A 25190-nucleotide genomic window follows, 5' to 3' on the forward strand; every position below is an offset into this window, starting at 1 on the left:
TCATTGGAGGGACTGATGCTGAAGCTGAAGCTCCAATACTCTGGCCACCTGATGTGAAGAGCTGACTCATTGGAAAAGACCCTGATGCTGGGAAAGACTGAAGGCAGGAGGAGAAGGGGGTGACAGAGGATGAGATGGTTGGATGGCATCACCAACTCGATGGACGTGAGTTTGAGCAAGCTCCAGGAGTTGGTGATGGCCAGGGAAGCCTGGTGTGCTGCAGTCCATGGGGTTTCAAAGGGTCGGACACAGCTTATCAACTGAGCAAATACCTTAGATGATCAATCATTTCATCCAATGTTATTACTCTTTAGTCATTAAAACAGGTTCCCAAGGTATTACTATTTGAAAAACCTGTTACCTCTAATTGAAATTACTGCACACACATGTGGAAAAAGAGTCCCTAACAAATGTCTTGAGGATGTGACACTCCACACACTTCACCAGGTGCTTAGATGATTCCATTCATTCATTTATTATTCAGCAAAATGTACCACATTCCAACCCTGCTCCAGGCGCTGCGCCTTACGGTCTGAAGTCAGGGACTTGCATCGTGTAATGGGACGCCTGAAAGGAACGGCTTTTCTTGAATTTCTTCTTTTAAAGTCTCTGTGTGGTTTCCACGGAAACCATGGAAACTTTAAATGCAAACATATGAAGACAGAAGCATGGCTTAGATGATTTTTCCAGTCACAGAAGACAAACTTTCCTTCGCTGTTTAAGTCTAATGTGGAAGCATCCGTGTGCTAGCTCCAAAACTAGGCCTCCGTAGACCTTGTGTGTGTGTGTGTGTGTGACTCAGTCGTGTCTGACTTTTTGAGACCCCGTGACTCTGGCCCGCCAGGCTCCTCTGTTCTTGGGATTTCTCAGGCAAGAAGACTGGAGTGGGCTGCCATTTCCTTCTGCAGGGGATCTTGCTGACCCAGGGGTTGAAGCTGGGTCTTCTGCATTTCCGGCAGATTCTTACCATCTGAACCACCAGGGAAGCTACAAGGCTAGTAGACTTGAACTAGAAATGAATTATGCACGATGTTCTTAACAAACTTTATTGGTAAATACGGAAGGAAGACATGGAGCCACGGGTGTGTTTATTTTAATGAGAAAAGGCTTTGTGGCAGTGGGGGGAGCAGTTTTGGTGGCACATTCTTTTTTTTTTTTTAGTGATAATACCCAAATGATTCTTCTTATAAAAAGTGTATCATAAAATCTCCAACACGGCCCTCAAAAGGAAACAGAGTTCAAATAAAATCATGGAGGTTTTCCTTGGATTTTCCTAAAAGCGGAAGCGTGTCATTGATAACACTGAGACAACCTCACCCATGAACCAGAGAAGCCAACAATTTTGGGGGAAAATAGGAGCAGCCAGAACTCTGGTGAATATCCTGGTGCTGACAAGATTTGGAAGGATTGAAGGTGACCTGAGTAATCGGGACTTTTTTTCTGAGTGATCCTATCTCGAAGCGGGAAAGGGAATGTATGTTCAGTGGGTTAGTCATGACACACACACACCCACACACACAGACACACACACACACCCCCCTACCTGGACCACATCCATCTATATTTGATCACACACATTGTCTACACATTACTATTTTGATTTTACATCATATATTATACTAATTGAATGCTGCTGAATTCCAGAGCCATTATTTTTTTCCACTATATATTGATGTTCCAGGAACCAATCAACTGAAAACTTTAAAAAATCATACTGTGTGAACTCGAGTAATTTCTTTAAGGTCTCTGGGCTTCATCTGACCATTTTTAAAAGTGGAATCCTAGCAATCTCACTGCCCGTCTTCAGAGGTTGCTGAAAAATCCAATGAAGTAATCGAGTAAAGATGCTCCGTAAGCTATACACAGAGATATACAATAATGGTGTTGTAAATGTACTTTATAAACATAAGAACCCAGTGTCTTAATTTTATGATTGTTGGAGGAAACTAAAGGAAATTACTGAAATGTGACTGTTGAGTTAAACACGATCAAAAAGAATGAAAAAAAATGTATTACTGCAATTCAAGAAGAAAATTAACAGTGACTTTGAAACAGTGCAGTGTTGTTGATTGCTTAGGTTGAATGCTGAGTACAGGGGATCCTCATTACTTTTGTGTGTTTGAAATTTCTCATCTCAACCGAAGTATGAAAAATAGTTGTTTGACTGTTAACACTTGGGTGGGATGGTGCTTAAGAACAAGGATTCCGCAGCTGGAACGCCAGAGTTCGCGTCCTGCTTCTGCTAGCTCAGGTGTGACCTTCAGCCTCTTACTTGACCCCTCTGCTCTGAGGTGGCCTCTATAAGATGAGGGTAATCATAGCACCGACGTCATAGGCTTGTTTGGAGGACTAGATAGGTTCGTATTTGATAAGCACTTAGTAGATTGTGTGTTTGGTAAAAGAAAAATCTTTGGGGCTCTGAATAGCTACTATTATTTACAAAGAACACCTGACTCAAAAAGGGCAAACAGCCTAGCGTCACAGAGTGAGTAAGTGGCTTTGCCTGGCTTGGATTCTAGGTCAGGCTGCTCTGAAAGCTTGGCTCTAAGTGCCAGGGCTCTCTCCCGTGGGGGGAGCTACTGCAATCCAGCCAAGTCCTGATATGGCAAGTGATACCACGCTGACTCTGGTGTTAAAGGCTCTGGGGGGGCTGGGGCGCCACGAGGTGGGTCTGTTTGCTGGAGGCCCATGAGCGAGTACTAAGCAGGGGTGCGGGGGGACACCCCCAGGGACCCCCAGGCCTTTCTGGAAGGGCCTGGAAGGAGATCGGAGTTCCCTGGGGGTGAAGGTGGGGCCAGAGAATCGCTGTGTGGACTGCAACTGGCCCTCTTACTCCAGTGTGTGCGTGCATCCTAAGTCACTCAGTCGTGTCCAACTCTGTGCGACCCGCCAGGCTCCTCTGTCCATGGGATTCTCCGGGCAAGGATACTGGAGTGGGTTGCCGTTTCCTCCTCCAGAGGATCTTCCCGACCCAAGGATGGAACCCGTGTCTCTTACGTCTCCTGCATTGGCAGGTGGGTCCTTTACCACCGGCGCCCCTTGGGAAGCCCCTTACTCCAGGCAGACGGTGTGGAAGCTGCTATGGGTGTTCCAGGCGCCATTCTGGGAGCTTTACGCCCATCAGCACATTCTGAGAGTTGGTGTTAAGCTGGATTCTCTCGGACCACCCACACCAGCTCTGCAAGCTCGAATCCTCCTTATGTTGCACATTGGTCCTGTTTGACCCTCATCTGGGTGCCCAGGGAGGCAGGTCACTCTTGCAGGGTCACCAGGGGGAGCCTGAGAGCTCCCCCACCAGATGCGCTCTGGGAAAAGAAGTCCAGAGAAGGGCCCCGTGGGTCTCGCCCTTCTCCCCACCACAGAGAACGTGCTTGGAGACCCGGTGCAGAGTGCTGCCTGGGCTTTTCTTCTCGGGCGACTAATGCCCGGGTGAACCAGACATGCAGCCAGCGTCTGCTCGCCCGGGGACCCTGTGGTTCATGTCTTCCACCTTGGCCATTCATTCTCCCCTCAGCAGACTCCTGGGATGACTGTACTTTTCTCTTCGTGTTTATGCTGACTACATATTTGTGGGTCTTGCCTCCCAGGCGCCCTCTTTGAAGGCTGGGGATGGGCGTCTTCTCTCGTAACTGTTATTCAAGTGTCTGCTCACAAGACGTCGTGCCCGGAGCGGGTGCAGAAGTGCTTATTTACCAGAGTATTCTACTCTGGGAGCTGGTCTGACCAAACCTTCAATCACACCAGATCAAGGCAGTCAGGTCAGTGCCAGGCGCGGTAAGGAGCTCCTGCTGTGATCTGAGCTCGGAGCTGCCTCTTTAAGTGACTAAGATGCAGTCCGGGCCTCCAGAGCCTTTCAAGTCAAAGGAGACCCAGGAGCAGCCTCTCCCGCCTTGCCCCAGCCTTCCACCCTCCGGTGGGCACCATTAGTCCTGAAACGTGTCATCAGCAATTTCTTACCAATAATAAAGTACCAAATGAGGATGACTTATTTTTTAAAAAATAAGTTTGAGTGGATTGAGAGTTATTTTTATAACCCTCCCCCCATCTTTCTAGCGTTATTTGTGAGTGTGAAACGTTTCGTTTTCAGCGTTTGTTTTCCTTTCTGATGCATGTGCCGCCTCCCACCCCCCGCCCGCCCTCCAAGGGCCCGTATAAGAGGCGGTGGCTTCATTTCAGCTGAAGTGCGAGGAAGCGGGTGGGGTGCATGTGTCAGCCAGCCTCCCAGCCCCTGCCCGGCACCTCTCTCACCGGCACCAGAAAGCCCCTCAATGCACGTCACTCTCGGTGACAGAATCACAGGTCCGTTTTTTTTTTTTTTTTAAAGACGTTTTAAAAATCTTCATTTATTCATTTGTCTGTTTTTCGGCTGCGGCGGTCTTGGCTGCTGCCCGTGGGATCTTCGCTGCAGTGCACACTCTCTGGCTGTGGCGTGGGGGGCTCAATAGTTGCGCTGCTCCGGCTTAGTTGCTCTGTGGGATCTTAGTTCCCTGACCAAGGATCGAACCCAAGTCCCCTGCATCGCGAGGCAGAGTCTTAACCGCTGGACCAGCAGGAGATCCCCCACAGATCCATCTTGGATGGGGAGAGGGAAATGCATTTGATGAGGAAAGAAAGCGTGGACAGAGTGCTTCGGCTGGATAGATCTCAGCAGGATCTGGAAAGGTAGGCACAACTGGGACAGTGAACTGTGGGAGCGGGTCACCCCGCAGTAAACAGATGGGGGCGGAGCTGCAAAGGGAGGGAGGTGCTCCACGTGTGCAGGGTCCTGAGTCGTCCAGTGTGGGAAGGAAGATGGCCGGCAGGTTCTCCACGAAGCTGGGAAGAGTCCTGATGGCTCTCGATAGAGCGCAGGGGTGTTCCGACTTCATTCTGTGTACAGATGTGCAGAGCCATCCGAGCCATCCGAACAGGCAGGTTGCCTTGTCTGTTTCTAACAGTCTAGTTCTGGAAGGGTTCTTGAATGTGATTAAACATGTCCACTTTTTAGGGCTTTGAAAACATTATTTCTAAGCCAGTTGTTTCTCTGGAGCGAGTTAGTTTGGGTTAAAAAATGGCTCTGTCACTTACTGGCTATAGACATGGGTTCACTGTGCCTCAGTTTCCTCATCTATACAATGGGGATAATAAAAGTATTTATGTCATGGATTTGTTACTAAGCATTACTTGAATTAAAACATCCATAATAAGGGATTTTCCTGGTGGCCCAGTGGTGAGGACTCTGCCTTTCCAGTGCCAGGCACCCTGGGTTTGATCCCTAGTAGGGGGACTAAGGGGCATCCCAGGTGCCTCACTGGTAAAGAATCCACCGGCCAGTGCAGGAAACGTGGGTTCGATCCCTGGGTGGGGAAGATTCTCTGGAGGAGGAAATGGCAACCCACTCCAATATTCTTGCCTGGAGAATCCCATGGACAGAGGAGCCTGGTGGGCTACAGTCCAGGTGGTCACAAAGAGTCGGACACGCACTTAGCATGCACGCAGTAGGTGTTCCATGCACGTCTCATTTCCTTCTCTCCCTTTGTTTGACTTACTCCTTTTCTTCTTATTGTTTTGCTGCATCTGGTCTGAGGTCCCACATGTGGGATCTTCTCTGTGGCCTGTGGGGTCTGGTTTCCCGACCAGGGATCAAACCTGGGCCCCTGCGTGGACGGCACAGAGTCTAAGCCACTGGATCGCCAGGGAAATCCCTCATCTCATTCTTAGGAGCATAACTGAAGGTCACGTGGATGCTCAGTGGCAGAGACCACGTTCAAATCTAAGCCTGACTTCAAGTCTCTTACTCTGCTCAGCAAACGCCACCACTTAGGGTCCTGGGGAGGGCTTTTGGCAAACTCAAACTTGAATCCCTGGCTTCCTGTCTGTGAAGCCTAATGGAAGCTGACAAGGAATCTACTGGAGACGCGAGTCCCTGGACTGGCTGCCTCCCTGGGCCGTGCTGTCTGGGACACAGCTGGCCCTCAAGGCTGAGAAATTGCAGCCTCGGTCCTGGCCAGCCCAGGTTGGCTGGACCAGCGTGATCTGATCCTTCTGGGCGCTTCAGTTTCGATGCAAGGAGACGTGCAGCTTCCATCCCAGCTGCCTGGAAGTTCAGCTGGAGAGTCCATTATCCCGTGACCCGACTGCCAGAGAGATGCTCTGCTGTTCCTTTCCTTCTCAGAATTTCCTGGCGGCCGCCGTGCCCTCTAGTCCTGCCCCTCTCAGTCTAAACATGGGGCTTGGGAAGTGTGGGGGGCAGGATGGATACTGGGTCCATGATACAGACGTGGGGCTCGGACCCAGGTAGGGGTCCCTCCCTTGTCCGTCATCCCTGTTTAGGACGCAGAAGCAATAAGCAGGGCATTTTCTCATGATGCTTTTCTGATCTTTGGCAGCTTGAGTTGTTGCAAGACTGCAAGAGAGTCCGAGCGAGCAGATTTTTCCAGTTGCTTCTGGGGGCAGCCGAGTGAGTCCCGGGGTCACATGCCTGAGCGTCCACTTCTTGGAATGAGGGCCAGCTGCTGGACAGCCGGCGGCTCTGGAGTGAGGGGCGCCCGCTGTGTGCGGGAAAGAGAAAACCCCACCGGCCTCGCTGGCTTTACATTCCTCTGCGTGCTGCCAAAGGGAGGCAGAAAGGGGAGCGGAAATTCCTTTTTCTTCAAAGGTTTTTCTCTCAGGGGAATCTTTGTCCCTGTAAATAAGTGAGGATGATCTTTTAAGCACTGAGTTATCAGAGGTTAGACATCCCACGGAGGATTAGACATATGAAATCCTATCAACGTAGTCATGGCGACCACATGCTTTTCTAAATCTTTGCTGGAATGTAGTTCTGTAGCTGCGCCTGTGCCTTCTGAAGCCCAGACACTCATCACAGAGGAAGCAAATTAAGATGAATCATATCTAGTGTGTCAATAACAGTAAGTGGACTAAGTAGCATCGTTTCTAAAACACGACAGAATCACAAAGCTGAACCCGACCGTGGGCTGAGAAAGAGACACGGGAAAACAAAGTGACTCATAGGGGTTGAATGTAAAGAATGGGAAAGTCAGGGCAGGCAAAAAGTAAGTTAAAACACAGTATGAATCTTCGTCCTTGTATCAAAGTTAAAGTATTTGAAGAGCATTAAATGAAACAAAGAGGGTACTTCACTGTTTTAAATCACATTTAAGGGCTAACGAATAGGTCCTGAGGCCTCTGGCTCTGGGAAGATTGTTTTCCTTTTTGTTTTCTTTCTTTTTTTTTAAAATCCAGCACTTTGGCGTAAATAAATTAGAATTTGTTGAGAGTTTTGAAAAACCAGGGGATTTAAAGTTTAAAAAAAACACTCCATTATTTCTAGTTTTTCTTGTAAAATTAGAACATCTGATCGAGGTGGGAATTGCCAAACTCTGTCCTGGGAGCCAAATCCAGTGCACCATCCTAAGAAATTCACACCAAAAGAGTCTTTGCCAAGACCCAGGAGACTGGAACTCCAAGACCCAGAACAGCCAACCTCCAGAAACGTGAAGACAAAGAAAACGAACAAACAAACCCTTGAAAACAGCAAGAGAGACGTAGCACCTTAACTACGGCTTCTTACTGGAAACGACGGAAGCCAGGAGGAAGTGGCATAATATTTTTCATGTGCTGAAATAAACGAGCTATAAATTCTGCATCCAGGGAAAACATCCTTCAGGAAGAAAAGAAAAAGCAAGTTTGTTGGATACGAGGTCAGTTTGGGAAATCAGCTGGATTCCCATGTAATGTTATTGTTGTTTAATCACTCAGTCCTGTCAGACTCTTTATGACCCCACTGACTGCCAGGCTTCTCTGTCCCTGGGATTCTCCAGGCAAGAATACTGAAGTGGGTTGCCATTTCCTCCTCCAGGGGATCTTCCCAACCCAGGAATCGAACCTGCATCTTCTGCGTTGCAGGAGAATTCTTTACCATTGAGCCACCTGGGAAGCCCTCCAATGTAGTACAAAAAGACAATTAGATAATAAACTTTTTTAAAATGGTGCTTTTTTTGCTGACATCAAAAACATTAAACAGAATCTAGGGATATATCTAACCGAGATTTTAATAGTTTTACAAAGAAAGCAACAAAAACGCCATTGTCTTAGTTTTCTGGATCTACAGTGAAAAATTTCCAGTCTGGGTTGCTTAAAACAAGCTATGCTTGTTAAGAAAGAAAAAAGAGTCCAGTCTCCTATGTGGGAGCTTTTTCAACCCCAGTTCCACAAAAGCATTAATCCTTACAGAAAAATGAATTGAGTAACTCTGTTCTGAGTCCTCCCAAGGGAAGTACAGAGCTAGGTGGTTTATAGAGGCAAAGCAGAGAAGTCAACGCCTTACGGGCAACAGATGCCTCAGGGCTTGACACCCTAAGGTGGGGATGGATCCCGGTGGACAAGGGCTGGAAGATCAGGGTCTCTTCTGGAAGTGTGGGGGATGGGGGTGCGGAACGTGAGATTGAATCTCCCTACCCCGTCCCCGAGACCACGGAGGGTGAGATGGGGTGGGAGATGGGTGGCAGGTTCAAGAGGGAGGTTGTTGCTCAGTTGTGTCCACTCTTTGCGACCCCATGGACTGCTGCCTGCCAGGCTCCTCTGTCCTTCACTGTCTCCTGGAGTTTGCTCAAACTCATGTCTATTGAGTCAGTGATGCCATCCAACCATCTCATCCTCTGTTGTCCCCTTCTCCTCTTGCCCTCAATCTTTCCCAGCATCAGGGTCCTTTCCAATGAGTGGGCTCTTCACATCAGGTGGTCAGAGTATTGGAGCTTCAGCATCATCTCTTCCAATGAATATTCTGGGTTGATTTCCTTTAGGATGGACTTTAAGGTCAGCAGTGGTCAGCACAATCAAGGAGCTGGCTGGAGGCCAAATCTGCCCTTTGCCATCTCCTCTGTGTGGTCTGTCAGCATGGCCCTAGAGCCCTAAGGGGTCTCAGTCATGGTGTCTGGCCTGGTGGTACCTGTGGTTGTACAAATAAGACCCACACTGTGGGGTCTTGGTGCAGCTGGGCTCACTGATGAAGCAGGTGGACATTGGACAGGAGACCAGAAGGAGAGGGGGCGACCCAGTGAGATGTAAGACTTCTTCAGCAGGTTTGCAGGCCTGTGTGGCAGAGAGGGTCCCAAACCTTCATCACCTAAGAAAGAGAAAGAGTGTGTGTTATGTTCTTAGGGTCCTTAAGTTCCTCTGTCCACGGGCTTTCCAGGCGAGAATACTGGAGTGGGTTGCCGTTTCCTCCTCCGGGGGATCTTCCTGACACAGGGATCAAACCCATGTCTCTTGTGTCTCCTGCATTGCAGACAGATTCTTCACCACTGCACCTCCTGGGAAGCCTGGTTCTCCTTACCATTTTCACTTGCCCACGCAGTACACACTCCTGGGGAGACTTAACTCTCAAGCCCAGTGCGTGATGGCCAGCAGAGGAAGGTGAGTGTAGAGGGTTTAGCTTGATGGGAAGCCTGTGTGAACGTAACCTGTGATGATGCTGTGACTCTGTTTTGGAATCAGCAGGACCTCGAGGGCTCTGGTTACTGAGAAGGAGCTATATCTACACTCAAACGAGAAAACGAGATCACACCACGATGGTTTCTTACATCCATTTAGGAGGAAGGGAAGATGGCTGAGCTTTTCTGTTCTGCTCTTCAGACCTCCTGGTCTTCCTCTCGCGTTACGACGGGGAACTCAGGTTGCCTCTCGTGTTGGCCCAGGGAAGTCCAATCTTCCATTCGAGTTGCGAGGGAGAGCTGGGGATTGCTCTCGAGTCACTGCAGGGCAAATAGTAGACGATCGCGCCAGCCTGGGAGGCAGGAAGAGGAACAGCCGTAAAACCACGTAAACCTCGTGTTGACGTTCAGAATTGGTTGATTACGTCAATCCAGCTTTCAGAAACAGTTGGTCTAGAAGAAGATGGTTCAACCAGAAACAGCTAAAGGCATTGAGATCAGATTCATTCAACCAGCCCTTCTACTGCGGAGGCAATCTGAGAAATGTTGAGATTATATTTTTTCTTTCTTTTTGAGGTTTCTAAAACTTGACTTTATCCAGATGATACAGTTTTTGTTGTTGCTGTTTTTTAGAAATGAGGAGGGTCCAAAAACTTACTGCATGCCCTTGTGTAAATTGCTAAACCTCACTTAAGCGTTGGTGTTTTTTCAGGTTTAAGCAGGGGAGGTAACTGCACCTTCTGCAAAGAGTGTGAGAGGATGTGCTGAGAAAAACCTAAGTAAGGTGCTGAGCATAGGACATAAGGTGCTGTGTGCCTAGAACGCAGCAAAACCTGACCGATGATGAACAATTATGGAGGCTTCTCTTTAAGAAAACTTTACCAATCAGCTGTGACGCTCTGATCCTGGACCCTTCACCATCTTGGAAACGTCCTATTGGCTTGATTTTATTTTCAAATCTTTTTGCTTCTCTTTAAGGGCATTTGAGTACAGAGTATGGTTAAGCAACTGAACCAGGATCGCTTCTGCACTGGAGCATGTTCTAATTAACTGTCTGACAGCACTGGTGTCTTGAGGGTGAAGCAGGAAGATGAACAATGAACTTGGGAATCCTGGCACGAGACCTGTGCAGGCTTTGCTGCTGGTGGCAGAAGTAGCTACGCTTCTCCAGGCGATGTGCTAGGCAGCACACCCTAAAGAGAGAGTTACAGAGTTTTCTTTGCTTTTGCCTAAAAGAAAGCAGTTCACTCTTTCCTCACTGGGAAAGCACCAGGCATATGGTATGACTATCCAGCTCCGGTGAAAGTAAAGCTTGCTCAGTGCATCCCTGGAATAACTGAGAATCTGCCCTTGAACTTCAGAGATGGGGACTCCCGGGATGTCTGTGCAATGTCCTTGGAGAAGGGCTGTGGGTGGCTGATGGCTCAAGGACACCATGCTGTCCAGAGCCCTCAGCCCCTCCCGGAGGCTCAGCTCTCCCCCGGGACAGGAAAGCACAAGATACAAAGAGGTGTGAATGGACACTGGCCTTCTAAAGGCACCTGGGGTGGATCAGACCTCGATCTCACCCTTGCGTTACTCCTTTGTATGTGTGCGTGCTAAGTCGCTTCAGTCGTGTCCAACTCCTTGCAACCCCATAGGCTGTAGCCCACCAGGCTCCTCTGTCCATGGGATTCTCCAGGCAAGAGCACTGGAGCAGGTTGCCATGCCCTTCTGCAGGGGATCTTCCCGAACCCAGGGATCGTACCCAAGTCTCTTATGTCTCCTGCCTCGGCAGGCAGGTGCTTACCACTAGCGCCACCTGGGAAGCCCCTAGTCCTTTGGTTTTTGTCTTTTGGTCAATGTCATGCTGACCGTATGACCCACCTAAATAGCATATTCAAAAGCAGAGACATTACTTTGCCAACAAAGGTTCGTCTAGTCAAGGCTATGGTTTTTCCTGTGGTCATGTATGGATGTGAGAGTTGGACTGTGAAGAAGGCTGAGCACCGAAGAATTGATGCTTTTGAAGTGCGGTGTTGGAGAAGAGTCTTGAGAGTCCCTTGGACTGCAAGGAGATCCACCCAGTCCATTCTGAAGGAGATCAGCCCTGGGATTTCTTTGGAAGGAATGATGCTAAAGCTGAAACTCCAGTACTTTGGCCACCTCATTCGAAGAGTTGACTCAATGGAAAAGACTCTGATGCTGGGAGGGATTGGGGGCAAGAGGAGAAGGGGACGACAGAGGATGAGATGGCTGGATGGCATCACCGACTCAATGGACATGAGTTTGCGTAAACTCCGGGAGTTGGTGATGGACAGGGAGGCCTGGTGTGCTGCGATTCATGGGGTCGCAAAGAGTCGGACACGACTGAGCAACTGATCTGATCTGATCTGATCTGATGCTGACCGTGGAGGCTGGCAGAGAAGGAAGGGATCTGGTTCTCTTATAGGTCTTGCATCAGGAAATGGCTTCGTGCTGGAGACTGGACATGGAGCAGCAGCTGGGAAAGTAGCTGGCTGTTTTACATCCTGGGGTGGGAAGGGGAGAAGACGGAGGTCAGAGCTGCTTTCGGTGGAGAGCTAGCTCTCTGTGGGGTGTCGCTCAGAGTGGTTTGTGTGCACTGTCTGATTTAATCCTGCAGCAAGTTAGAGTCTGGGGCCAGGATGACGTCTACCTTGTGGGTCAGGAAACCAAAACCGAAAGAGATTAAATAGTCTGCTCTTGTTGACACAGCTAGCAGAGAGTGGAGCTGGGTCTTGGCTAAGACCCTCTGATCCTAGAAGCTGTATTCTTTAACCACGAAGCTAGGAACTTGTGACTTCTAACAGGACTCAGAGAACATTGAACAATGTCTGCTTCTCCCTCAGCAGCACCAGCGTCTTTGATGGGTGTCCTTGAGTCTCAGTTCTGCACCTAGCTGTTGGCCCACAGTTGATAACCAATAAATGTTTGCCAGTTGAGCTGACTGAACGGGTGAGTCTTTATTTATTTGTTTATATAAATAACTGTAGCTGCGTGCGGGTTTTCTCTGGTTGCAACGAGCCAGGGCTACTCTCCACTGCGGTGCATGGTCCTCTCACTGCAGTGGTCTCACCTGTTGTGAGTCTCAGGCTCTAGAGCACAAGCTGAGTACCTGTGGTGCACGGGCTTAGTTACTCAGAGGCGTGTGGAATCTTCCCGGACCAGGGATCGAACCTGTGTCCGCTGCATGGGCAGGTAGATGCTTATCCACTACACCACCAGGGAAGTCCTGTGTGATGGTTTCTAAGGTACACTTACAGCTCAGAAGATGTGGCCACCTTACATTCTCGAAAACAAAAATCACTAGCCTGTTTCAAGATTGAAGTCAAATTCAGTTCAGTTAAAACCCCTTCCCTTCCCTTCTCTATAGGTGGACAGGTGGCTCGGACAGTAAAGAATCTGGCCAGTGCCTGGTGTGTTTGGATGGCGATACATAACCACAGCTTAAAAATAGTTGTAAAAACAAGAACGCACCCTTTGCAAGGCTTGACCTAAATGCATAAGGGAACGGCACTGCCTGCCACCAATGCCATCCTGAGGGAGCTGATCTGGTTACTGTGGGCCGTCAGGCTCAGGCAGCTATCCCGAATGTCTCTAGATGGGGAAGGCACTAGCCCTGTAAGCAATATGGCCGTGTGCGTGTGTGTGCGTTTGTGTGTGTGTGTGATTGTGAGTCTGGGGGATTGGTTGGTTCTTTAAAGAATGTATCTGATCCACAGAAAAGGGGCTGACTCTCTCAGGTCCCTCGCTCTCCTAGGCTTGGCACGTGTAATTGTTAAAGGAAGAACTAAGGTGGTTATCCTCAGACCAATGTCCGCAGGAGCCACAACATGAAGACAAGGCTCGTTGCTGGTCCCAAAGCTCAGGAAGGAGCTAGAGAGACTCGCCCAGCATGGCACGATGGAACCATCACCCTAGCCCAGCATGTTAATTCCTTCTAAGTCAATGCATTTTTCTGAGATGATCCAGGACCCTTCCACAGCACTGGAAAACTAACCCAAGCAGTTACGTTCAACAAAAATGGCATGTAGGCTCATTCCTGTAAGGTTTCTGTTCCCCAAAGACTTCAAACTAAGTCCATGTTTTTTTCTTAGCTCCTCTGGCTATGAAAGGCTACCAGGGGTGGTGGAGGAACTTCAACTTGGGGGCAGAGCCACCTGCTCTTCTGAACAAATAAAAGGGATGAAAAATATGTTCCTGGAGCAAGTTGAGATTTTTCTCATTGTAGAAAAAAGAGAATTACTGCCTCGGGGTTATTACGATTTTGGTTTGGAGACAGGTGAAGAACCAAGGGGTTTGTAGAACTATCCTGGTGATCAAACCTTCAAGGGACTGACGGGTTCGCTTCCAACGGGCTGGGAATAGGAAGTCCTCACTGACGCCAGCAGTGGGACAGCTGGTGGGGTCCAGGGGCCTTGGGCAGAGACATCTGGTGATTTGGTAGGGTGGGATGGGCCCATTGGAAGGAGGCTTGTTGACTGTTTCTATAAGACATCAGTTCAGTTCAGTTCAGTCACTCACTTCTGTCCAACTCTTTGTGACCCCATGGACTGCAGCACACCAGGCTTCCCTGTCCTTCACCATCTCCCTGAGTTTGCTCAAACTCATGCCATTGAGTTGGTGATGCCATCCAACCACTTCATTCTCTGTCGCCCCCTTCTCCTCCTGCCTTCAACCTCTCCCAGCATCAGGGTCTTTTCCGATGAGTTGGCTCTTTGCATCAGGTGGCCAAAGTACTGAAACTTTAGCTTCAGCATCAGTCCATCAGTGAATATCCAGGGCTGATTCAGAAGGAGGAGAGAAGGGCAATTAAGCTGCACTCTGCTCCATAATCTAAGGCTGGGGAAACTGCCATGGGGCCTGGTTTTCATCAGCCATCAGTGTGCCATTGGAGACGGCAGAAATCCCACTGTCTCTAAGAAGACTAATTGTGTGAACTTGGGAATTCTCCAGTGTAGCAAGGTGGACGAGGAGTGGAGGTCATCACCTGCACACCCAACCCTAGGCTCCAAAGAGATTATGATTTTATGCATCATTTCCAAAGGGAGATTCCAAGGAACATGATCATGGCGTTGTCAACAGAGAGTACTGTGGGAGGAAGTCTAGTCAAAGCTATGGTTTTTCCAGTAGTCATGTATGGATGTGAGAGTTGGATCATAAAGAAAGCTGAGCACTGAAAAATTGATGCCTTTGAACTAGGAAACTGGAGAAGACTCTTGAGAGTCCCTTGAACTGCAAGGAGATCCCACCAGTCAATCCTAAAGGAGATCAACCTTGAATATTCATTGGAAGGACTGATGCTGAAGCTGAAACTCTAATACTTTGGCCACCAGATGCAAACAGCTGGAAAAGACCCTGATGCTGGGAAAAACTGAAGGCAAAGTAGAAAGAAGGGCAGAGGATGAGATGGTTGGACGGCATCACCAACTCAGTGGACATGAATTTGAGCAAACTCTGGGAGACAGTGGAGGACAGAGGAGCCTGGCAGGCTGCATAGTCCATGAGGTCACAAAGAGTCAGATGCAACAGCACTGACCAACAAGAGCCACAACAGAGAACAAAATGAGCACTATATCCACAAGGAAAAGATGATTGGGAGCTGAGGGCTGGTGGATAAAGAGGGATTTGTGGCAGAGATTTAGAGAAGTCAGCACCCCTGATTGAAGGTCAAGGGTCCAGGACTCTAATTCTGCATCCTTGGATGACCTCTGCAGGGTCTCTCAACACAACTGGTTGTTTCCCCGTACACAAAGCAGAAATTTGAAAAGTAAGGTCACCGCAGACTTACCAAAGATTACAAGGATTAAACAAGCCCATGCTGTTAAAATGTTTTGAGCTCTGCGGTCAAGTACATGGGCTAATGACAGGGTATGGTCTTGACCACCAGCAGGATTAACTGAGGGCCTTGCCTGCCAGGCACAGACAGAGTCTGTTCGGCTAGAACTGCGGGCAGCTGACGTCCTGGGGTCGGAGTGAGTCACGCCCTGGGTGCAGGATCAGGCAGGCAAGCCTGTTGGGCCCTCAGGCTCCAGTTACTTCTTCAAAAGACAGCCCCGAAGACTGGGAAAGAAAGAACAAGAAAGAACACCAGAACGGTGGGCAGATGGCCTCTCTGCTGCTGCAGGCAGAAACACGACCCAACGGTCGGCCAACCTCCAATCAGCAGGGCCCCCTCCTCTCCTACTAGCCGAGGGGTGTCCTGTGCTCTGGTGGGTTAATGGGACTGCTTGAGTGGTTATCTGTTTTACTGTCATTGTCTAGTCCCAAAGTCTAGATGGGGAAACAATGGAGACAGTAAGAGACTTTATTTTGGGGGGCTCAAAAATCACTGCAAATGGTGAATGCAGCCATGAAATTAAGACACTTGCTCCTTGGAAGAAAAGCTATGACCAATCTAGACAGCATATTAAAAAGCAGACATTACTTTGCTGACAAAGGTCTGTCTAGTCAAAGCTACGGTTTTTCCAGTAGTCATGTATGGATGTGAGAGTTGGACTATAAAGAAAGTTGAGTGCTGAAGAATTGATGCTTTTGAACTATGGTGTTGGAGAAGACTCTTGAGAGTCCCTTGGACAGCAAGGAGATCTAACCAGTCCATCCTAAAGAAGATCAGTCCTGACTATTCATTGGAAGGACTGATGCTGAAGCTGAAACTCCCAATATTTTGGCCACCTGATGCAAAGAACTGACTCATTTGAAAAGACCCTGATGCTGGGAAAGATTGAAGGCAGGAGAACGGTGTGACAGAGGATGAGATGTTTGGATGGCATCACCGACTCGATGGACCTGAGTTTGAGTAAACTCCGGGAGTTGGTGATGGACAGGGAAGCCTGGCATGCTGCAGTCCATGGGGTCGCAAAGAGTCGGACATGACTGAGTGACTGAACTAAACTCAGTCCCTAAGTCATGACCGACTCCAGGTGACTCTTTGCAGCCCCATGGACTAGCCCACCTGGAGAACCTATGAGATTCTCCAGGCAAAAATACTGGAGTGGGTTGCCATTCCCTTAGAATCTTGCTGACCCAGGGATTGAATCTGTGTTTCCTGCTTAGCAGGCAGATTCTTTACCACTGAGCCACCAGGGAAGCCTTGGTTATCTGCTTGGAACCTCCAAATCCTACTAAAGACATGGAACACCTAAGAAAGGATACATCCAAAAAGTAATTTTTTGTGTGCTGGTGGTGATGGCAAGCTTGTGTACAGGAGCAACTGTATGCTTCCTGTATGCTGAGGGCAGTCTTGTAGGCTGAGTTAACAAGCCTCCTCCTGCGGCAGGAGGCCAGGCTCTCTTGGGCGGAGCAGCAGCACCACCCTGAGTCTCTCATGAGTACTGCAGCGCCCATTGAAGGAGCTCTTTGGAGATGGAGCTGGAGACGCTGATTGCCTGACGCCCTTGGAAGTCTCCGCACTCCTCGGAAACCCTGAATTCTAAATTACCATTTCGATTTCCATCTTCAGTGTGGGCCTCCTGGTTAATGATGTTCACTCATACGACTTGGATCGTGCAAAATATTAGTCTCTCAGTCGTGTCCGACTCTTTGCGACCCCATAGGACTGTAGCCCGCCAGGATCCTCTGTCCATGGGATTCGCCAGGCAGGAATACTGGAGTGGGTTGCCATGCCATCCTCCAGGGGATCTTCCCGACCCAGAGACGGAATCTGGGTCTCCTGCATGGCAGGCATCTTTACCATCTGAGCGACCAGAGAAGCCCCAATATAAAAAAAACAGATCGGATCCCTGAGTTTTTGACAGCAAAGAAGTGACTGAATCAAGCCAAACCCACACTAGAGGTGCCGACTCCCGGTGCTTCTGGCCAGCTGGCTTGCCCCCTGACTTGTCCCTGTCTGGTCTCTTGCCTTCTCTCCAGCTTCTGACTCTGTTCATGTTATCATGAAGCAAACACATGTTTGCCTGCTCACCTTCTCTACCTAGAACTGTCTTAATAGGAGCCATATGATCCTGGGCAGGTAATCAGTAAGTTGTGATGTGCCTAAGCAGAGACAGCCAAAGGATGGGTGATGGTGGTGCCCAGCAACGTTGGCTACTGGGATTCATGTTTAGGCTCAGTTAGCATCAGAGGGGCCATGCAGGCACCACGGTGCCTTCGGAAGAACTCACATGGCCCAGACTGAGCCTCAGCTCTCCTGACTTATTCACTCCGAGCTTTGAAACGGTCTTTGGGTTTTATTTGGGCTGTGCTGGGTCTGTTGCTGGGAGTGGGCTTCCTCTGGCTGCAGCGCTCAGGCTGCTCATCGCGGTGGCTTTTCTTGCTGCGAAGCCCGGGCTCCAGGCGTGCAGGCGTCCAGAGTCGTGCAGGGCTTAGCTGCCTCTTGGCGGATGGAACCTTCCCAACCAGGGGTTAGCCCGGTCCCCTGCGCTGGCAGGGTGATTCGTAACCACTGGGCCTCCAGGGAAGTCCTGCTCGCGCCACACTGACTGGGCTCCTGCCTCCCATCAGTGTCTGCTCCTTGTGTTGGGGATCTGCTGCAAACAGGAAAGAAGAAACATCCCTGCCCCGTGGGTCTCCTGTTAGAGTGGAGGAGGCAGCAGGGAGCTTTACAAGGCAGGACACTGTTATATGAGAAGGTGGGGAGACCCTCAGGACAAACAGCCAGGTGGGGGGACAGAGGAGGCGGTGATTCTCTCTGGAGTGGGTGGGCAGGCCTCTAAAAAGACAGGATTTGGGCAAAGACCTGAGGAGGTGAGATGACCAGCCATGAGATATTCGGGGGAGAAGTTTCGGGGTGCAGAGAGCAGAGTGTGCGCAGACCCTGAGGTGAGACCGTATCTGAAGTGACGGGGAAGCGGCACAGGTGAGCTGAGTGGGCGTGGGGAAACATGCGTAGCGTTGGAGGTCAAGGAGGTAATTAGGGGCTGATTGTATTGGACTTACAGACCATTGTAGGTGGGACTTTGGCTTTTACCTCTTTTACTGAGGGGCTTCCCAGTGGTAAAGAATCTGCCTGCAATGCAGGAGATTCAGGTTTGAGCCCTGGGTCAGGAAGATCCCCTGGGGGAGGGCATGGGAACCCACTCCAGTATTCTTGCCTGGAGAATCCCATGGACAGGGGAGCCTGGTGGGCCAGAGTTCATGGGGTCGCAAAGAGTCAGGCACAACTGGGTGCACACCTTTGGCTGAGATACTAGATCTAAAGAAAGTTTGATCAGGAAGAGATGCTGATAAGGATGGTGAAACATCTTTTGAAGATGGTGAAACTTTTGGTCACAGTTAAATCTAGAGAGCAGTTACTATGTCAGACACTGTTTCAAGTATCATATAGTAACTTGTTTAATTCTCACGCACCTCTTAGAGGAAGGTACTAGTGTTCATGTTAGTACTCGTGTTGTAGTTGAGGATGATGAAACACAGAGACATTAAGTGACTTGTCCACGGACACCCAGCCAGGAAGTGGCGGAGCTGGGGTGAATGGAGTCTGACTCCAGGGCCCTGGGAATCTCGGGGATGGACGCTGGGCACTTGAGGTCATTCTTAAAGGAAGCGGAGGGGAAGAGGAAAAAGAAGAGACGACTTCTGCCAGCACAGGGCGTCCGCTCAAAGCTGGACAGGGCATAACCATGCACTTCAGGAATAGAACCTCCCCACTGGCCTGCGGGGGTGGGGGGCGGCGTGCGGAGCAAAGCCAGGCGTGACCGGGTTGTGTTAGGATGGAGGGGCTTCGGGGCTCGAGGTTGAGTGCTGCGGCCTTGACTTGATGGCGTGTGGGAAGCGCAGATTGGTGTCACAGTAAGATTAGTGTGAAAGGGGCTGTCTCAATGGCTCAAAGGACAGCAGGGGTGGAGAGACTTGTTGTAGGGCTATTTTTATCAACTGCAAATTATATGGCCTACTTTAGCAGGAGGACTGCAGAAACACGGCCCCATTCACGCTGTGCCTCAGGCAGGCTCCATGTACTGATCTGCTTGGGAGAGAGAGGGAAATGCTGGGAAGGACCGGATTCACACAGGCCTCGGCTGGGTCACTGTCCTTTAAAACTGGTGGGCTGGGAGGTCCTGGGCACGTCCTCCAGACGCTTCTGATTCCGTCCATGATTGCCTGAGGATTGAGTGAAACGGTGGAAACAAGACTGCCTGCAGGCTGCATTCATTCACCTCGATGTCACAGGAGAAAAGAGTGAACATTCCATTTATCCTGTTCTATTATTTTATCAGACTGGGCAAACACCCAGCATTTCACTGCTTATTTTATTTAATTTTTATTGGAGTATAGTTGTTTTAGGGGCTTCCCAGGTGACTCAGTGATAAAGAATATGCCTGCCAAGCAAGAGATGCAGATTGGATCCCTGGGTCGTGAAGATCCCCTGGAGAAAAGAAGTGGCAGCCCACTCCAGTATTTCTGCCTGGAGAATCCCATGGACAGAGGAGCCTGGTGGGCTACAGTCTGCGGGGTCGCAGAGTCGACACGACTGAGCGTGTATAGCTGTGCCAGTCTCTGCTGTGCAGCAGAGGGATTCAGCCACATATACATATATCCCCTCTTTTATGAATCTCCTTCCTGAAGACTCCATTTTAAAAAGATGTTCTTTGCTTGTAAGTTTTCGCCCATGAAAGTCTGAGATTCACTTGCCCTGTAGAGGGCGATGTTTCTCTTTGCTTAAATTTTTTTTTTTTTTTAATCTTTGAAGCACATCAATAAGGCAAAGTAGCTACAGTCAAAGAGGGCGGAAATTAAGAGTACCTTAGGGTTCCATGTTGACCACAAATGCCCCCTGAAACTGAGAAGTCCTTGATGAGACCCTGGAGTATGCTAGAAGCCCTTTCTTGAGCTTCCCTGGGACCTGAGGGTTGCACATTAAGTAAAGACAGAGACAGTGAAATCAGGGGGCTGCTGAGAAAAGAGGGAAGCCCGTAAGGAGCAGCAGGAGGATTTTATAACGAGAGTTGAGATCCTCAGGAGGCCAAGCAACTACCAAAGTCTCCACGTCAGGTAAAGAAGCGAGCTGGCCCACGCCTTCGGGAGAATTCTGCCACCCTTGCCCGCCTCACGCCTGATGCCAACAAAGGGTGGCATTTCAAATCTGGAGGAGAAAAACTCTGGGGGTCCTGGGCCTTAAAGCCCAGGAACTGAGACGGAACTTTCTATAATCTCCTTGGAGAGTCACCATTTTAGTGGAGAATGAAGTAGAAAATTTACTTGAGGGGATCTTGTTCCTGCTCAACTCTTAGTATCCTGTTTTTTCCTTTTTTTTTTTTTTTCAGGATTCTAAAGAAAAAAGAAGCAGCGTGTCCCAGCACTTTGAACCCTGGTCTCCATCTCTCTGCCACAGTCGCAGGTAGATGAACAAGAAGGTCAGCATGGCTGTCGTTGGTCAGACCAGCGTATCTACCCTTTCAGAATGCTTGCAGTTGCCCAAGGTCCTGGAGGCATGTGGTGAGTCAATCAGATTGGCAGGAACTTCTTTGGAAAAGTTTTCTTGTTGTTCAGTCTCTAAGTCGTGTCTGACTCCTTGAGACCCCGTGGACTGCAACGTGCCAGGCTTCCCTGTCCTTCACTATCTCTCGGAGCTTGCTCAAATTCATGTCCATCAAGTCGGTGATGCCATCCAACCATCTCGTCCTCTGTCGTCCCCTCCTCCTCCTGCCTTCAATCTTTCCCAGCATCAGGGTCTTTCCCAATGAGTCGCCTCTTTGCTGAAAAGTCTAGAAGTAGCTTAAATACAGAACATGACAGGCTTACTAGCTGGCAGTGCCAAGCTGGCTTCTTCACAGGGAGTCCAAGGTAAGCTCCTTGGATTTCAACTGGACCTTTACACTCCCATGCCTCAGATCTCTGACTTTGAGGCATGCTAGTGCAATGGCGCCCACTCCAGTGCTCTCGCCTGGAGAATCCCATGGACAGCGGAGCCTGGTGGGCTGCAGTCCATGGGGTCGCTGGGAGTCGGACACGACTAAGCGACTTCACTTTCACTTTTCACTTTGATGCACTGGAGAAGGAAATGGCAACCCGCTCCAGTGTTCTTGCCTGGAGAATCCCAGGGACGGGGGAGCTTGGTGGGCCGCCGTCCATGGGGTCGCACAGAGTCGGACACGACTGAAGTGACTTAGCAGCAGCAGCAGCAGTAGCAATGATGACAGCGATCCCCGGACCCTTAGGTCAGCGTGGCAGAAGTGACCTCGCGCGTCTCCTTGACTGTAGACAGATTTTCCAGAGTGCGGTGTCTGGGGATGGGGAACGCTGTGCAGCATCCTTGTGTGAAACCAGGAGTGCAGTGTCCCTCGGGATTTTACTGAAATGAGCGCTTCCCTCTGGGAGATGATACTTTATATTTTTTAAAGATTGTTTTTAATTTACTTATTTATTTTTGGCCGCAAAGAGTCGGACGCGACTGAGCGACTGAACTGAACTGATTTTTGGTCGTGCTGGTCTCCGTTGCCGCATGCGTGCTTTCTCTAGTTGCGGCGGGCGGGGGCTGCGCTTGGCTGTGGGGCTCGGTTCTCTCACCGCAGTGCCTTCGCTCTTTGCGGGGCGCGGGCTCCAGAGCACGCCAGCTTCAGTCGTGGTGGCTCCTGGGCTCCAGGGCGCAGGCACAGTAGTTGTGGCGCGCGGGCTTCGTGCTCCGCGGCCTGTGGGATCTTCCCGGACCGGGGGTCGAACCCGTGTCCTCTGCTTTGGCAGGCGGATTCTTAACCACTGGACCGCCAGGGACGCCTCTGGGAGACGACGCTTTCGATTGAACTTGTTGGGAGAAAGAAGATGGGACCTCTGATCTCAACAGCACATGACAAGTCCCCACAATACATCCCTTGATGGATTTCAGTGTTATGTGAGTGCTTCAAACACCCAGAAGGAGGAGAGGAGGTTTCTGGGGCATGGCGCTTAAATCCTTTTTTGCTTAAAGTAGCAAAATAAAGGGAGCAGAATCCTTGCAGAAGAATTGTCTGTGGAGGATGAAGATCAAGTGGAAAGGGAAATGTGGTCAGTTTATAACTTGCTACTCTTGAGGGCAAAGCTCACGTTGTTTCTCCAAGAAGATTTGCTTAACCCTCCACAAAGTTCAGCCAGATAAACCCATTTGCAAATTCCCAGACAATGATTATGGTATATCATCCTCCCTTTCTCTCCTCCAAACCAGAAAGCACAGTATCCCACAACAGCGACCGAGCAATTAAAAGGAGTTATGTTTAGTATGGAAAACATACAAAGAAGTTTCTTACAAATTTAAAATTCTATAGAGGCGTCAAACAGGAGAATGTGATGAATTTCTCTTTTACTTGTTTGTGTAACAATTTTTTTTAAGGCAGATAGAGCCTTGGAAAGCCAAGTCCAACACAGGCATTCTCATTTGACAGAGAAGAAATAAAGACCCCATCCTTTTTGGAAGAGTGATAGGCACAGCAAGAACACTACCAGGTTTAGTGGAGGCAAAATATTACAACAGTCACGTTAGAACCCAGCTCTTCAGGGACGTCCCCAAAGCAGGGGGTTTGGATTTGACCCCTGGTTCAGGCGACTAAGTTCGCCCGTGCAGCGTGGCGGTGGTGGTGCTTTAGTCGCTAAGTCGTGTCCAACTCTTGCGACCCCATGGACTGTAGCCCACCAGGCTCCTCTGTCCATGGGATTTTCCAGGCAAGAATACTGGAGTGGATTGCCATTTCCTTCTCCAGGGGATCTTCCCAACCCAGGAATCGAACCCAAGTCTCCTGCATTGCAGGCAGATTCTTTACCAACTGAGCTATGAGGGAAGTCGTGGCCAAAGATAAATAAGTAAATAAATAGAATCCAGCCCTTCAGATGGGCTTCCCTGGTGGCTCAGTGGTGGAGAATCCGCCCGTCAATGCAGGAGTCTCAGGAGACCTGGGTTCCATCCCTGGGTCGGGAAGATCCCCAGGAGGAGGAAATGGCAACCCACTCCAGTATCCTTGCCTGGAGAATCCCACGGACCAAGAAGCCTGGCGGGCTACAGGCCATGGGGTCGCAAAGCTCTTCAGATACCAGTGGGTTGATTCACTTCCTCAGTGGTTTATGGGGAGGCTGCTTTTGTTGTTGTTGTCCTAGCGACAACTGTGGTCTCGTTTCCTGGAGCTCAGACAGCTGTCACGGGCAACGCTTGTGCTGTGTCAGTCGTTTCTTGGCAGCCTACGAACTGTAGCCCACCAGGCTCCTCCATCCATGGGCTTCTCCAGGCAAGAACACTGCAGTGGGTCATTCCCTTCTCCGGGGGATCGTCCCCACCCAGGGGTCAAACCCGCATCTCCTGCATTGGCAGGCGGGTTCTTTCCTGTCTGAATAACCACCAGGGAAGGAGGATAAAGATGGGGTCTCAGCGATTCAAGGACCTACTGAGTCAGCCTCTCCTTTCTGCTCTCAGCTCACAGAGTTGCTCACATTGTCACCCAGCAGCCGAGTGTCAGGTCCATCCCGAGGCCCATCTCCTGGTTCTGGGAAACTACCATCAACGAGAACAAAACACTCACACACCAGCTTTTCTATGAGCAATGTGTTCTGTGTCGTGTTCCTTAGAACACGGACTCCTGCGTGCTCCTTGTTACACGGTCCTCTACATAAATATTCTTTGGTGCGTGAAGTTTGAAAATTTTGATGGAAAGCAAAATTTAATCTGCTGGAGTTTTGTTTTTGTTTTTTTTTTACTTCCAAGTGTCTCAATCCTTCATGAGCTCGTATGCAGAGTGCCTCTCCTAGAAGGCAAATACAACACAGTATTTCTCCAAATTGTTGGAATAAAGACACTTTTTTCTTTTTTTTTCCACAGAACATCTTAAAGAACTGGTGTTTCAGGGAACACACTTTGGGAAAGGCTGAGTTACTTCACTCTGTCCCTTAAGGTCCTGTTCTCTTGGCAGCTATGCATCCCTGGGGCGGGGGGCGGGGGGGAACCTAGCAATGAGGTGTCCATGTAGAATTTTGTTAAACAGCAAATAAACATAGTCCAAGAATTTACCTTGTGATAAATCAGGTGCAGAGATAAGCTTATTATGAATATGTCTTGATGGCATGCTTCTTTTAAAAATGTCTCTCTATATTTTTTGTTTCTTTTAAATCTCGCAGTTATTTAATTTAAATTTTTTTAAATTAACTTTATTGGAGTTGATCTACTATTTAAATATTGTGTTCAGGTCTACTGTACAGCGACGTGATTCGGCTGTATGTATTCTTTTCAGATTCGAGCCTGTGATTGCTCATGAATCACAGGATACTGATACAGTTCCCGTGCCACACAGCAGGCCTTGCTGCTTGTACACTCCATAGGCGATACCTCGCATCTGCCAATCCCAGACTCCCGTCCGCGCCTCCCCCCACGCCCCCTCCCCCGTGGCAGCTGCAAGCCTCTTTTCTGGGCAGTGAGTCTGTTTCTGTTTTGTAGGTAATCCATTTGCGACATATTTTAGGTTCCATGTGTAACGGTGTCGTGTTGCCTTTGTCTTTCTCTGACTTGCTTCAGTTCTTAGATCATCTCTAGGTCCATCCATCTTGCTGCAAATTATGTCATCCCTTTTTTTAAGAAGTTGTCTTTAACTGGAGGATAATTGCTTTACCATATGGGGTTGGTTTCTGCCATACGTCAGCACGAATCTCCCATAGGTATGCACTTGTCCCCTCCCTCTTGAGCCCCCTCCCCTCCCCCCATCGCCCCCCTCTAGCTTGTCACCGAGTGCGGGCTGAGCCCCCGCGCCGCACAGCACACGCCCCGGCTAGCTGTTTTGCACGTGGCGATGTGTCTATTTAATGCTGCTCTCAGTTCGCCCCGCGCTCTCCTGGCCCCAGTGCCTGCAAGGCTGCTCTCTACGTCTTCGT

At 49.5% G+C, this 25190-nt stretch overlaps 1 protein-coding gene across 17 annotated transcripts in view; it reads left to right on the top strand.

The window, feature by feature from the left end:
• Positions 1-4178: 4178 nt before the first annotated feature.
• LOC147350945 (uncharacterized) overlaps positions 4179-25190 on the top strand; it is a 47319-nt gene continuing 26307 nt past the window's right edge. Inside the window, exons 1-5 of one of the 17 annotated variants that reach the window (XR_015147035.1) lie at positions 4181-4662; positions 9270-9396; positions 12263-12368; positions 20636-20807; positions 22053-22200. Coding sequence is in view for 2 of the 17 variants with exons in the window: in XM_086355907.1 (XP_086212033.1) it covers positions 4592-4662; positions 6369-6439; positions 9270-9396; positions 10392-10425 (303 nt within the window). In the remaining 15 variants the exon portion in view is untranslated. Of the gene's footprint in view, positions 4663-6368; positions 6440-6596; positions 7683-9269; positions 9397-9477; positions 12369-13173; positions 13609-20635; positions 20808-22052; positions 24327-25190 lie in introns of those variants that run through there. The other 16 variants (XR_015147039.1, XR_015147032.1, XM_086355907.1 and 13 more) reach the window with 16 other exon arrangements.

This window comes from Bos grunniens, chromosome 19 (genome assembly GCF_055505025.1).
Source record: "Bos grunniens cultivar Pamir isolate PY7600 chromosome 19, Bosgru_T2T1.0, whole genome shotgun sequence".
NCBI lineage: Eukaryota > Metazoa > Chordata > Mammalia > Artiodactyla > Bovidae > Bos > Bos grunniens.